At 33.2% G+C, this 15,586-nt stretch overlaps 1 protein-coding gene across 1 annotated transcript; it reads right to left on the bottom strand.

The window, feature by feature from the left end:
- Positions 1–9,504: 9,504 nt before the first annotated feature.
- On the bottom strand, positions 9,505–10,430 carry LOC106382404 (major latex allergen Hev b 5). Its single transcript, XM_013822429.3, has 2 exons — positions 10,196–10,430; positions 9,505–10,069 (listed from the first exon to the last, which is right to left on the bottom strand). The coding sequence occupies exons 1-2, from the start codon at positions 10,208–10,210 to the stop codon at positions 9,662–9,664; spliced, it is 423 nt and encodes a 140-aa protein (XP_013677883.1). The 5' UTR covers positions 10,211–10,430; the 3' UTR covers positions 9,505–9,661.
- Between the last annotated feature and the right edge of the window lie 5,156 nt (positions 10,431–15,586).

Genomic DNA, 15,586 nt, shown 5'->3' with positions numbered 1-15,586 from the left:
TACTGCGTAATGTCGAGCAATATTGCTTAGCAACCCTAGCCTTCTCTAACACCACCATTGTAATTGGTGTGACAAACGTGTCACACTTCTCAGCTTTCAGAAACCTTCTTGATACCCTTCTCATAGCTTGTCTTCGTATGTCCTCTAAAAGATTAATCACTGGCTTCGACCTGGCCATCTTGATAGTCCTGTTGAAACTCTCGGATAAGTTGTTGTGAACATCTGCACAATGTGACTCCAAACTGAAGAATGCACGGCACCATCTACGTGGTTCTGTTGCTAGTAGAGCATCGCAAGCCGTCTGATCATAGTCCTCGAGTAGCTTCATTCGCTCATCATATTCTCCTTCAGTAAAACTGTAGGCAACACCCCAAAAGAGATTCTTGTATTCTGACCTTGAGAATCCTTGTTTTCTCCAATTAGCATAGATATGCCTCGCACACATACGATGTTCAGCATTTGGAAGCTCAGCCTCTATCGCAATCACTAGCCCTTTTTGCTTATCAGATATAATAGTCAGTTGCTCTCCGTTTCCTAAGTCTAAATCTGCTTTCAGCTTCTTCACAAACCAGCCCCAAGTATCTTTATTCTCACTTTTAACCACTGCCCATGCAATTGGATACATTCGGTTATCCGCATCTCTCCCAACGGCTGCAAGCAAATCACCAGTCAACTCCCATTTCAGAAAACATCCATCTAACCCAATTACCGGTCTACAACATTTTTTCCAAGTAGTCCTAAACTCCTCGAAACAGATATAGAAACAATCAAACATTTCCACACCATTTTTCTGCATAGTGCAGAGATCAGTTCTGATACCACTATGTGTTCGCTTGAGCTCAGCTTCATAATCCCACAGCTTACCAAACTGAGTTGTTTGTGCTTCCAATATGGAGTCCAAGGCAATTCGCCTACCTCTATAACACTTGGAAAGTGGAACCACAATATTGTATCGCTCCTTGATTGTGTCTTTGATGGCAGCAGCTTGTAAGCTAATATTCCTGCGTATTTCTTCTCTAAATAGCCCTGCAATGACGCCTTGCTTCAACATTGAAACTCTGCTTGATTTTCCATGATTGTGACGCATATGGCAGACTTTAACCATCCATTTGTTGATAGGTGGTTCAAAAGAGCAGTATACTCTGAACTTGCATTTCTCACCGCAGCAAACGACAGCAATTCTGTTTGATTCCGACTTAGCCATCTTCACATCGTATTGTGTCTTCAAGGAGTATCTAAGGAGTTGGTCTTTGAACTCCAAACCCGAGTTAAACTTCTGGAACAACCAAATGTATGGTGGTTTTTCCAAATCGCCATGGAACTTTGGCTTTCCATTCCTTCTCCCTTTTGGATCATCCCATTGCTCCCACTCCTCCTCTGATCCTATTGGTGTGTCTGGATTTGCGGCATCCTCTTCCAACACACATTCCTCGTCACTTTCTTCTGCTTCTCTTTCAGCTGTTTCCTTTTCTTCCAAATTTTGATAAGCTTCTTTTCCAAGCTTCGCCATAGTACCTTCTTCAAAAACTGCCCTAAACCTTTCATCTTCACCACCATCTCCAGCATCTTGAACCACTTCATCACCAATTTCAGCTTGTTCTCTTTCTTCACCTTCTTCAGTCACATTCTCATCAACGATACCAGCCTGAGGAGCCACATTCTCTTCGCCTTCTTCAGTCTCATTCTCATCAGCCTGAGGATTTTCTTCATCTTCTTCCTCTGATTGTTCAGGTTCTTCATCTTCTAGTGGCCTCTCCACTTCTTCTTCTCCATCACTCTCTGGAAATTCTTTTTCTTCATTATATCTAACATCGGAGACATCATATTCAATGAAGAAATCAATCGCACCAGCTTCTTTGGCAAGACACATCAAGAGAAACATATCATCAGGATTTTCTTCAAACACATAGGTCACTGTGTTCATCTCCTTCGCAATATCTTTGTACCATACGAATCTTATTGGAGCAATGATCTTTGCATCTTCTCTGCTGAAGCGTATGGATTTTTCCCATGAGATGTCATACAATTCCCACTGCACAGAAATTTCAAACAACTCTCCCACGTACTTGTAGTCACCGTTTTTTTTCTCCATAGATCCACCGACATGGATTCTCAAATCAATCATAGTCCCTTCTCTGTAGAGTAGGAGAAAAGAAAAAAATGTTAGATCATCCAGACAAGCACCAAACACCCAGAATCGATATGGGGAGAGAAACGAAAGCTTACCCCATTTCGAAAAGAGCATTCGATTTCGTCTTTCTCTTCTTTCAAATCGTCTTGCTCTGCTTTCGATGTCTCCTCTGTTTCTATTTTTATCGGATTAGAGTTATAAACCCTAGATCCCCAATTTGATTTTGATTTTCGTTAAGTTAATAGAGCACATGTTTAACACGTTTTTTTAAGAAAACGTCTGTTAATGAGTCTGTAAACTCCGTTTACTGTTCCGTTTAACATTTCGACGGCGGAAACACGGAGGTAAATTTGGAGGTTAAATGTGTTAAGGTTGTACCTTTGATGGTTTAAAGTGTTAGTTTTTAAGCGTCGAGGTTTAAAGTGCGTCTCCTGCTCACTTTGAGGGTTTAAAATGCGATTTTCCCCTAAACTAAACACTATATATTTTGATTAAAAAGAAAAAAAATATTAAATTTACTATGTATAATTGATAAGTATAATTGATATAATTTAGTTTGCATAATTGATATTATAAATATGTATAATTGATATTATAAATATGTCATACATACAAGAATATGTAAAAAAATATCTCAATAAAAATATATTAATTTTTATAAAAATCCTTTAACTAAACAAATCAAGAACATTTTGGGGAAATTGTGTGAACAAAATTAAATTTGAAGAAAAATATTGTCAAATATATTTTTATCATTAAAAATTATATACATGCTTAAGATATTAAAAATCATTTTAAGTTAATGGAAGACGGGTCTAAATAAATTATACTTTTTTGATTCTTATATATGTATATTTATATAAAACTTTGTATAAATTTAGAAAAATTTATAATATACGCAAATTATATATGTTAACATTTGCTATATACGGGTTATACACGAATCGTGGAGTTTTTTGTTCGATCACAGATCTAGGCCGGATATAGAAACACTGCTTGAAATTCAAAATAACTTTCATTCTTTTTGATAAAAGATTATAAATTCATATATATTTTATCAAAATTATCAACAGAAAATGTGTGATATTTGAAAGGGCGGATCAAAATCTAGTAAACCATTATAAATTTATAATGCCAACAAGTTATGGGTGGTTACTGGTTACTTACTGCAAAAAATAGTACATCATGAAAATCTTAATTTTGAAATCTGGACAATGAAAATTACACTCTAAAGTCGATAAACACTTGTGCACATAATCAGTTGTCGGGTATATTTTGTCGGATCCTAATTTGATATAAGCCTCGATAAAATAAGGTATATTCTTAGTGCATGGATCTTTGAGAAGAAGAAAAACGGTCAGGCAACCGTGCGGATTTTGTTTTCATTTATTTTTATATTAATATTTTGTTTTCAATTCTAAATTAGTATATATTATAATATATATGTGTCTATCAATTTTTAAAAAATAATAAGTTTACTGTATATTTTTCATTGAATAGATTATTTCAAATTTTCACATGTATTTGTATCTTCTTATATATATATATATATATTTTCGGATTATTATTTCATTATTAAAATCATAACTATATATATAACGATTAGTAAAATATTGTTTTATTGTCATATTCAAAGATATTGTAACATTTCACAAATTTAGAAAGTTTTTAAAAAATTAAACTTTTCGCTTCATAGATTTATATTATCGAGTAAATAATTAAACATTTAGTTTTTGTTTAATTTTTAAAATAAACTATATAGTTTAAAATTTGTTTTCATTGGTTTGAGGTAGTAAAGATTAATCATTGTTAGATAATATGATTTTTGTTATTTTAAAAAAAATCTTTATAATTTTAAAAGTTAACATCGACAAATATTTAAATATTTAGCAAATAGAGGTATAGTATTACAACATTAAATTATATCTATTTAATTTATACTATCTATAAATTCAATGGGTCATCTATTGTTTAAATTCAATTATTGATATCCCAATAAAAATTTCTTGTAGGCCCAAAATTTAAATAATAAAATTAGATATTAAATGTAACATGACTTTATAGGAATATATCCATTAGGTCTATTTTAAAAAAAATCACACATGAATCAAGGTCGTGATTTCTGTTTTAATATATAAGAGGACATATTTCATAAATGATCAGAAAATTAGGATATCACTGTGGGAGCATCAAATCCTATAAAACTTTGCAGTTTCAAAACTACGAAAAAACATTGCAATTTATTAAATTACTCTTGTCGACACAAAATACTTTATTTATAGTTAAAGGCGGCCAGTTTATTTTGCGCCACGAGTACAAGAAAATATCTTAGAAGACACTCTGTCTCAAACTGTGGTCTGGAGGGCCTGACGTTTCGACCGGTATTTAAAATGCCGCGTCCTTATTACCATTGTCTTCATGCTAAGGCAAGCAGTGCATTTTCTTTTCTTTTTTGGCAAAATGGCATTAAGTGCATTAAATACCTTGTTTACAAAATTACAAATTAAATACATTTAGTTATATCCTGCAGACCAATACATATAATATAATATCTCCATTTAGAAAGATATTTTCATATTTTCACACATTAATTAATTTTTTTCCATAAAATTATCATATTCTGTGATTATTAATATTCATTTTTAGTAATTCAATAAACTTACATAATTATTTGAAATGTATAACTTATTATTATTAAATAATAGAATGTTTATAGAAAACAAAAAAAAAAATCTATGTAAAACATTTCCCCCCCTAAAACATCTATGTTTATGGAATAAAGGGAGTAAATAAAAACATCATCACATCAGTATAACAACAAATGTATTAAGACGTTCTGATGTGTACGTATGACTAACTCATCCGGCTATAAATTCGTGAAATCCTGGAAGCTAATTTGGAAAACAAATTGAAAATATATCATGGATATTTTTTTTTGAAAACAACAGTTTGATTACAAAGTATACATAAATTAATTTACAACCGGAAACTGTAATTTTGCAAATGGAAGTATGTCATTCGGTGTTTTGAAACCCGACTCGGATCTACGGTTGAACCGGTAAATCCGATGACCCATGATAAATTCGGTTTGGGTTTTACGAAAAACGCAATATTTAAAAACGCAATAAAATCCGTAAAACCCCACTAAAACCCGAAACCCAGTTACCGGTTGAACCAATTGATAATTTCTACTCCTTTTGTTTAGTTTTTAACTATGCTTTTAGAAACTGTTTTGTATTCTAAATTTATGTTAGGTTTTTAGTTTTATTTTTGTTATCGACAATTTATGACAATGATGTTTTACTTTTGGTTTATTTAGATTTGAAGTTTAATTTTATTATTCACATTAAACATTTAAATATTTATGAATTTTAAGTCTTGATATTTTTGTTAGATGCCATAACTCTTAACTTGTTAAAAAAATTAAATAGTTGAAACTCTTTTTCGATATTTTGTATTTCAAATGAAAATAAAAATATATCTAGAGTTAAGTATTATCTAAATGTTTTTGAAACATAAAATTATACATATCCAAATTATTATTTTATGTTTTAAAAATATTTAGAAAATACTTATTTTAATTTTTATATATTTATTTTCATAGCTAATATATTATTATATAATAAAATTATTTAATTTACTAACCCGCGGTTCACCCGCGTTCGATCCAATAATCCGATGACCTGGTAAATCGTCTGGTTCAGTGTCCGGGTCGGGTTTCAAAACATTGCATCAACTTCTCCGGAACTTTAATCTACTAAAATTGAAAATAAAAAACGAGAATGAGGTAAGTTTTTCATTTGAGATTTTTTTTAGGTTTTAGATATTTGTATGACACATTTGCTTACTACAAAATAATTTAATTTGCTTTTTTACTTTAAAAATCAAATAACCAAACTAAAAAAAATTAAGAATATTAATATATTTTTATGAATGAGATAATTAAAAGAATATTTTACAAATGAAGATGATTTGCTATGTAGTCTTATGAAAATTGGAAATAATTAAAGCTACCCACTGTGAACAAAATGACAAGCTCTAATGTAGTTACGCCAAGGATTATATGGCGTTTAATCATGTACAGTATTTTGAAGCCAAAAGGTGATTTCTGTAATTATGAACACATGCATTATATTCCACATGACGATCAAATATAAGATCTAAGCGACCGACAGTACACAAATACGATTCTTTCCCAGGAAAGAAGAATCTAGTGAAGGAGAGAAGTAAGAGTAAGTGATAAGATAACTTTCGGTTGTCACATGGGACTAGGAATAAAGGGAGTGGACTCGAAAAGGTGTAATTTTGTTTTGTTTAGTTTTTTCGGGAGATTAGTCCCTACATTCAATAAAGTTGAAAGATTCCAAACCACGTATGGTCTCAAACCACGTATCTCAAACCACATGCATTCGAAAGAGAAAATTAAAAGTGTCAAATAATTATAATTGTAATTATATTATATATGTGATTGTTTTTTTTTTTTGTTTTTAAAAGGCTTATATATGTGATTGGTTGCAAAATTATTAGTTATATAAATCAATACGAGCTAATTTGTAAATATATATACTTTTGCCAATTGTAAATATATATACATATTTGATTTATTGTAAAAATGATGTTAAGAATGTTTGAGGTTCCAGTTTCAGTTCAGTTGGCCTTCATTACAATCTGTGTCATCATAGATTTGTCACGGTGCTTAGTGTGTCAATTCAGAGTTGGATGGGTCCCTTAGGAGCGATTATAAATTATATGGATGCATTATGCATATGTTGACCCCGTGAACTCTCTTTGTTTTCTTTCGTTCAATAAAAAAAATATATATTTGGATTTTTAACGTTAAAACCCTCTACTAAATTTATTTCTTGTAAAAACCCGCAAACTAAATATTTATCTAATAAACCCCTAAACTAAATTTATTTAATGAATTAAACCCTCGCTGATTATAATTACCGTTACTACCGGTAAATCTTAAGTTTAGGGGTTTCTACATTAAGTAAACATAGCTGAGTGATTTTACCATTAAAAATAAAAAAATACAAAATTTTATAACATTATCTAAAAATTAGTAACTTAAATTTTCAAAATTAGCATTTTTTTAAATTTCTATAAATATATGAGTTTGATTTGTTTTTAACATCAACATTATATATGTATAAATTAATAATGTAAAAACCAAACAATATAATAAAAATTATCTAAAGATTTTTTATTACATTTTTATTAGATAACATATAGTTTTTATTATATTTTCTTGTTTTTTTTACATTTTTTAACTTTTATATAATTTTTATTACAGGTAAATCTTTAGATAATTTTTGTTATATTTTCTAGGTTTTTACATTTTTAATTTATACATATAAAATGTTGATTTTAAAACAAATCAGACTCATATATTTACAGAAAATTTTCAAAATGCTAATTTTGAAAATTAAAGTTACTAATTTTAGACAATGTTATTATTTTTAATTTTTAGTGGTAAAACCCCTCAACTATATTTACTTAATGTAGAAACCTCTGAACTATTTACCGATAATAATGGTAATTATGACCGGCGAGGGTTTAATTGATTAAATAAAGTTAGTTTAAGGGTTTTTTTAGTTAAATACTTAGTTTAGGTGTTTCACCCAAAAGAAACTTAGTTTAAGAGTTTTAACATTAAAAATCCTATATATTTCATATAATGTGTGTATCTACTAGATAAGAAAGCCAAACTCCTTTTTTTGAGCAACATAAAAGTTAATTCATAAAGTTTTGAAAGAGTTTTAAGTCCAAGCTACATGGGCTGCAAGACAGGTCTTACCAAGCCCATCGGCAAGTCCATTGTTGGCCATAGAAATGAAAGTGAAACGACAATTAACGAAAGGAAAAGATGCAGAAAAAGAAAGCTCGTCGATATCAGAGAGAACTCCGAAAGACTCTATCGTATACCGGCGAGAGTTGATTGCTTGTGTAAACACTTGAGAATCTGTGTGAATACAGATGCTGGGGTAGCTGCGAGAGACTGCTTGTAGCAGGGCTTTTCTGATGGTCAAAGCTTCTCCCATACAAGGCGAGGAGACTTGAGATTGCTTAGAAGATCTGCGGAGGATCTCTTTTGATGCACTGTTCGTGAAGATTCAAGTTAAACCCGGTTCTCTTAATGTGGGACTCCAAAAGGCGTCGGTATTACAGAAGATTTCCATCTATTAAAATCTAACAGATAGAGTAAGTCTAATCAAATTTATTCGGTAGAAAGAGGAGTGACTTTAATTTTTTTCATTTTATGTAATGTTTCACGAATTTTCAGACTTTTTGCATTTTTGCATTGTTTATTACATTAAAAATTCAACACTTACTAGTTACTACAACTAAGATTCAACAGTAATAATAATATAATTTTAGGGTTTCGGGTTTTAACCAGTTAGCAAAGTTGTATGATACCTCTATAGTGTATCCATCGCGACCTGAAATTCGTAGCCATTATTTTTGTTTAAAATAATTCGTAACAGTTTCCTACATTGTTGAACTAATTTGAAATAATTTTTAATTTAAACATAAATATATATGTAATAAAAATGGCATATATATAGTTGATTTCATTCTCTCCATACATCATAATTGATGGCATCACATGAGAATTGCAATGTGGGCTTTTTGGTGACATTGTTTAACCTAATTTAACCTAATGTGGGCTTTAGCAAACTGGCTAAATTAGGCCCAAAGCACACACCCTTAACTAAAAAAATTCGCCTGTCAATTTCATGGACTGGGCCGAACATGACTATAACACTATTAAGTACTAGAGCATCCCATTAGTGAACTTATGGGAAGTTCACACAGATTCCCATAAAAAACAAAAATATTAAAATAATAAACAGTGATGAACCTGTCTCTTCTCGGTTTTCTCCAGTGAACCTGCGTTCGGCGAGTTCATCACTGTTTCGCGGGTCCCACAACACGTGGTGGCCCGCGATTGGTTTGATATTTTTTTTTTAAATCAAACAAAAAAATTAATAATAAAAAATTAGAAATTTGAACTCCAAGAGGGGTTCACTGATTTGGATGCTCTAAGTTGTTGATCTCTCTCTGTGCACGGAGACAAGTATTGGGTTAACTAGTGTCTACTGTCTAGTGGTATCAGGTATTGGCAAAAAAACACAGTTACACTTAGGTGACATTGTGTTGCGCAAACGTAAACGCCACTACGTAAAAATATTGTATGAAAAAAACTTATTAATGCTGCATAAATTAAATTAAATTAAATAACAGTTTTTTTCATATAGCAAACGCAAACTGAAACGATTTTAGTAATCCATGTTCTTAGTTTGTACTCTTTTGGGTTAATTTTGATTTGTACTTTGTAGCTACGACCAATCATGTAAACAATGTAGCTATTAACAACCATCAAAACTCCCAAAATATATCATTTCATCATAACCAAATATCATTTCATCATAACAAACGATAGAAAATACTTATGAAATTTTGTGAAGAATCTTCTTTTTAACAACGAAATGAGACCAAAGAAGGTCATATATTGTTTCTTCCTCTTTACTCCTCGGCCTTCTCGGCGGCGACTTCCCCAGCAGCCACAACTTCCTCAGCCTCAGTCTTCTCCTTCTCCTCCACAACCGCCGGAGTTTCAGTCACCTCCTCCTTCTCTTCTATCTTTGCCTCCTCCACAGCCACCGGAGCTTCCGTCTTCTCTTCTTTCTCTTCTACCTTTGGCTCTTCTGTTTCTTCATCTTTTTTCTCTGCCTCTTCCACAACCACTTCTTTGCTCGTTTCTACGACTGGTGCTTCGGCTTCGGCTTCTTGTTCTTTTAGGGCGGCTGGAGCAGCAGCAGAGTCTGTCGTGGCGACGACTTCTTCGGGTTGTTTGGTCTCTACGTCTGGCTCCTCCACTGCATTTGCTGGTACCTCAACGTTCTCTGCTACTGGAGCAATCACTTGTTCAACCTGGAAGCAAAGGTACACACTTAGTAATTAAAGAGTAAATCAAATCTAACTAACACCAACATGGAAAATTAATTATATATAGAAATTTAGAATCTGAGTATATATTCATATAACTTAATATCATACCTCAACAGTGGCCATTTCGATATGACAAAGCTAAAGATGACAGATATAAAGAGAAAAAGAAGAGAAGTAAAATGTATCTAATGCTTTGGTGAGTGAAGAGCTTTGATCAAGAGAAGATCTATTTATAGTAGAACCAAATGCTTTATACTAATATTTTTAAAACAAAATATATTTCAAAATTACATTTTTTAGTTGTCAACATTGTCATTAAAGAAACATGATGAATATTGCACATGAAAGCATCTTTCTCCTATATAAAAGAACTTATGTACTATTTTACATATATAGAACCTCATTAATTATCACTTAACCATGACTCCTCAAGTTGTAATTCTTTTCTAATACAAAAAAAAATAATTCCTCTCTGTTTTTATAGACTAGTTTCTTCAATGATAATTTGGTTGTTCAAAAAAAAAAGAACTTGAATTCTATTTAAATTATTTATATGTAATAGAATACTTTGAAAAGTGTCTGTTTTCTTCTTCTGTGACTCGGTGAACGTTACAATGAACCTTCCACGTTAATGTTGAGATTTTATTAAATGGAACGTTACAACTTACAGTATCAGGTTAACTTAAACTCCTTTTAGGTAGCAGTCAAACTTGCATTGATTAATGCCTGGAGAAGCATCTTTATTCTATTGATTAGCCAAATGATTGAAGATGTATATTCTGTATCAGTTCGTGAAGTACTACATGAGGTAGTATATGCGTGTGTCATGAAGATGGGCTTGGTTGAAGTTCGTATGTTGTGATGTATGTGGGCTTGTTAAGCTTGGAGAAGAAGCAATATGTTTATTGGAAGATTTACATTAAGTGTAATGGATATTACTTGAAGAGAAAAATGCAAGAGAGTTATTCCTTGGGAGAAAAATGAAAGTTGCTTAAGTTGCTTTTGGAAGAACTTAGAGAGCAAGTTCTGGTTATGTATACATGGAGGACGTGCCTCTATGAAGAGAGTTGTCTCTGGAAAAAGAAAAAGTCAAGAGATCACTGTTTTGTGCTTGTGTGATCAAGCCTTTGGTGTCACTGCACTGCGCTAGGTGCTGACGTAGTTGGTGAAGTACTTCCGAGGAGTTGGAAGATTGAAGTCTAGATTCAGGGGGAGTTTAGCTCGGGGTCGGGAAAATTCTGATAAACAAAAGTATAGGCTCTAGGGTGAGTTTTAGCTTAGGATTGGGGTAATCCTAAAGGATTCTTGTAATAGAAAAGATTGGTGTAAGACTTTCTTGTTCTAGTGAATTCGAAAAGAGAAAAACTTGTGTCTTGTTTATTTCTGCATGTTACTCTGGCCTCACTGCATTAACAATTGGTATCAGAGCGGGTCACCTAAGTTACTGGTGAGATCATAAGGGTGAGGACAGAAACTGGTTCAAGAAGAAGGACAAGAGTTTCAAGTAGATCTTGAGGATTGATGGAGAGAGCTAAGTTGCCTTTCAAGAAGCGTTTCTCATGGAATGGACGAAACAAATCTTTTATGGGGTTCATGGTTGATGATAACATGAAGGAGAAAGAAAGAAGAGGAAGATTTTGTGATTCTCCAAAGGTTCTACAGTGCCATGAATGCAAAGGTTTTGGGCATGTAGCTGATGAGTGTGAAAATCTGCAGAAGCGGAAGAAGAAGATAGTCACCAAGAGTGATTCTAAAAGTGAATCTGATTATGGTGAGGAGCTAAAGAGTATTGTGGCGTTCACAACCTTTATGTCTGGTTCTAAGACGAAATTTGCAGTGGGATATGCTTCAGCGTATGTGTCAGGGTCTTCATGTGGAGGTGATGATGATGCTGGAAGTGATGATGAAGGTGGAACCTTTGATCTTGCTGGGAATTATGAAAAGTTGTATGAGCATTGGCTCAAGCTGGTTGAGACGAATTCAGATTTGGCTAAGGAGAAAGCCAAGCTAGAAGCTCAAGTTGCTGAAGCTCTTAAGTATGCTTCAGAGAAAGAAGAAGAAGCACGACAAGCTGGTGCTCAACTTGCAGAGACTCAGAAGAATTTGAGGTTGCTGAATAATGGGACGAATCAGCTAGATCATCTTCTCAGTATTGGGCAAAGTGATAGATGTGGCCTTGGATATCAAGGAGAATGTTTGAAAGCTGAAGGTGTTTTTGTACCAACAGGTAAAACTAAGGATGTAGCTACGTCTGATAGAAAGCCTGAGGTTAAGAGGTTTGTTGGGAATGAAACATATAGGAAGATTGCAGTGAAGCCTGCAACTGGTGTGAAGAATGTGACTGCTACGCGTGCTGCTACGAGTACTGCTGCGGCATTGATACGGCGACTGCTCCAGAGAGAGTTTTTGGATTGAAGAGTGGATCTCAACAAAGGTTTCGGCCTGTTTGTCATCACTGTGATGTTGTTGGAAACATTAGGCCAAGGTGTTTTAAGTTATTGAGGGAGAAGAACCAGATGGAACAAGCTTATGGTATAAGGTATCATGGACCTATATGTTATTCTTGTGGAGTTCAAGGGCATATGCGGCGTGATTGTGTCAAGTCTGTTCAAGGATTTGGGCTCAGAAATACGTGGTCTAGGAGATTTGATCACTATGGAGATGGTGGAATGGGATTTCCTCCTCACTTTGGAGGATATGGATCTTCATGTTAGTTTTTGACCATGATGTGACTCATAGGGGGAGATTGAAGACGTGGCTTTTCTATCCAGAGGTGATGAGTTCACATGCATAGTAAAAAAGGGGGAGATTGAAGATGTATATTTTGTATCAGTTCGTGAAGTACTACATGAGGTAGTATATGCGTGTGTCATGAAGATGGGCTTGGTTGAAGTTCGTATGTTGTGATGTATGTGGGCTTGTTAAGCTTGGAGAAGAAGCAATATGTTTATTGGAAGATTTACATTAAGTGTAATAGATATTACTTGAAGAGAAAAAGGCAAGAGAGTTATTCCTTGGGAGAAAAAGGAAAGTTGCTTAAGTTGCTTTTGGAAGAACTTGGAGAGCAAGTTCTGGTTATGTATACATGGAGGACGTGCCTCTATGAAGAGAGTTGTCTCTGGAAAAAGAAAAAGTCGAAAGATCACTGTTTTGTGCTTGTGTGATCAAGCATTTGGTGTCACTGCACTGCGCTAGGTGCTGACGTAGTTGGTGAAGTACTTCCGAGGAGTTGGAAGATTGAAGTCTAGATTCAGAGGGAGTTTAGCTCGGGGTCGGGAAAATTCTGATAAACAAAAGTCTAGGCTTTAGGGTGAGTTTTAGCTTAGGATTGGGGTAATCCTAAAGGATTCTTGTAATAAAAAAGATTGGTGTAAAACTTTCTTGTTCTAGTAAATTCGAAAAGAAAAAAACTTGTGTCTTGTTTATTTCTGCATTTTACTCTAGCATCAGTGCATTAACAATGATCACTGTTCTATTCACTAGGTGTGACGTTTGAACTCTACAATATACGAACCTTTTTTGTAAACTATTGATATTAACTCTTTAGGAGCTCTTGGATGTTTAATTTTAGTCGAGTCGTGTGGTGTGGTGTAGCGTGTAGATTAGATTGTTCTTTTAATTGTGCCCATTTTAAACGAAGCATCGATATTTAAGATGCAATAATTTTAAGTTATGTTTGGATGGCTACTAACCCTTTAATCTTTCTATCAACATAATGTCAGAATAGTAGAATACTAACTTTGTAAATAAAAATAAAAAGTTTATAGAATTCATGAAATAAAGTCAGTAATTAATTTATCGACTATGTTGGGTTTTAGAATGTACTATCTATATTTAGGTTTTCGTTTTGCAAATATATCGAGCAAATTGGCATTAAGATAATTTTTGTTTCCTTCACTAAAAGAAGAAAATAGAGGAAACAGGCCACGTACTCGCATGATCTGTAAAAGATGGCCAGCAGAAAAGCTGGTAAAAAGGGTTGGACGGTAAGAAGATGGCCCATTAGTGGGTCCCATTTATTGTATAGTTTTGTTTGATAATGAACATAACTAGTAACGCACCCACCAATAATGCACAAGGATGATGTTACGTGATCAGAAATTTTGGGTAGAGGGGGGGAAAAAAGAGAGAGTAGACATATGACATCATGCTTTACAAAAAAAAAAGACATATGACATCATATATTAGGAACAATAAGATCAGTAAATTAACACATACTTTTTTTTTTGAATTTAGCTTTAAATTAACACATACTTATCACAAGATCACTCACTTTATAATAAGATGTTTTAGAAAACTAAAGATGTATTGAAAAATAAAACGGAATCTTTTTAGACGTGATTGATAAATATTTGTAATGTAAATCTAAAAGAGTTGTAAATAATTCACTTTTGTTGTCCCAGTTATGATTAAACGTTCCATGTCTTGAACATGTGTGACGCTAAAGCCGAACAAACTGAAGGATGTATATCTGTTTTTTTTTTTGTTTTTTTTTTTACATATATCACCGTTGATTCAGAAAGAGTGTCTAATCTGACGGTAGAGGATTCATATTACTGTAGATTTTTTTTTACTCATATTGTAGGGTTGGTTTCGGAAGAAGAAAATCTCTTCATATTTTTTTAAAAAAGGGAAGAGAATCTTTTTGCTATCAAATTGTTGGCACTTGGAGCTTGACGGTGATGAACGTTTTTGGGTATCTCTTTTTAAATTAAACTAGGGAAGCGTTTAGAAGTGTCGGTTGGAAAGGTTCCTATTTTTCCTGAATCAGAAAATGCTCAAAAAAATATTTGGCCTGACTTCGATATTCACATAGTAACTAGAGTCTAGAAGCAAGATGAGTATCAAACTCGGATGTGGTAGGTAGGCCTCGGCGTTCGGGTCTTCGGATCGGGTTCGGACTGGTTCTTTTCGGGTCCGGATCTTTTCGGGTCCTAAATATTTAGACTCAATAGGTACTTAGAAATTTTCGGTTCGGGTTCGGGTCGGTTCGGGTCTATAATTAAAATACCCATAAAATATCCGTAATTTTTCGGGTCCATATCGGATCCGGGTCGGGTTCGGGTATTTAGGATCTGAAAAAGACATGATATACTCAATTACATCAACTTTAGTTGAATATTTGTCATATATATCTAAAATTTTATAAAACAACTTAAATAAAACTATTAATAATTCAAATAAAACATTTTAAAACTCTAAATTTTACATTTTAAAGCTTTATATTACTTTAAAAATGTTAAAAAATAATAACAAATGTTGTTAACAAAAGATATTTCAACTAAATCATAAAATAATATATATAAAATAGAACACAAAAACATCATAGTTTTAGATATACATGTTTTTAAGTCGGGTACAAATCGGTTTTTATGGGATCGGGTCTATTCGGGTCGGTTCTTTTCGGGTCCGGGTCTATTCGGGTCGGTTCCTTTTCGGTTCCGGTTCTTTCAGGTAAAAAAAATTTAGACCCAAAAGGTACTTGTAAATTTTTGGTCC

This window comes from Brassica napus, chromosome C8 (genome assembly GCF_020379485.1).
Source record: "Brassica napus cultivar Da-Ae chromosome C8, Da-Ae, whole genome shotgun sequence".
NCBI classification, from domain to species: Eukaryota; Viridiplantae; Streptophyta; class Magnoliopsida; order Brassicales; family Brassicaceae; genus Brassica; species Brassica napus.
This window is presented reverse-complemented; position numbering and strand designations above follow the sequence as displayed.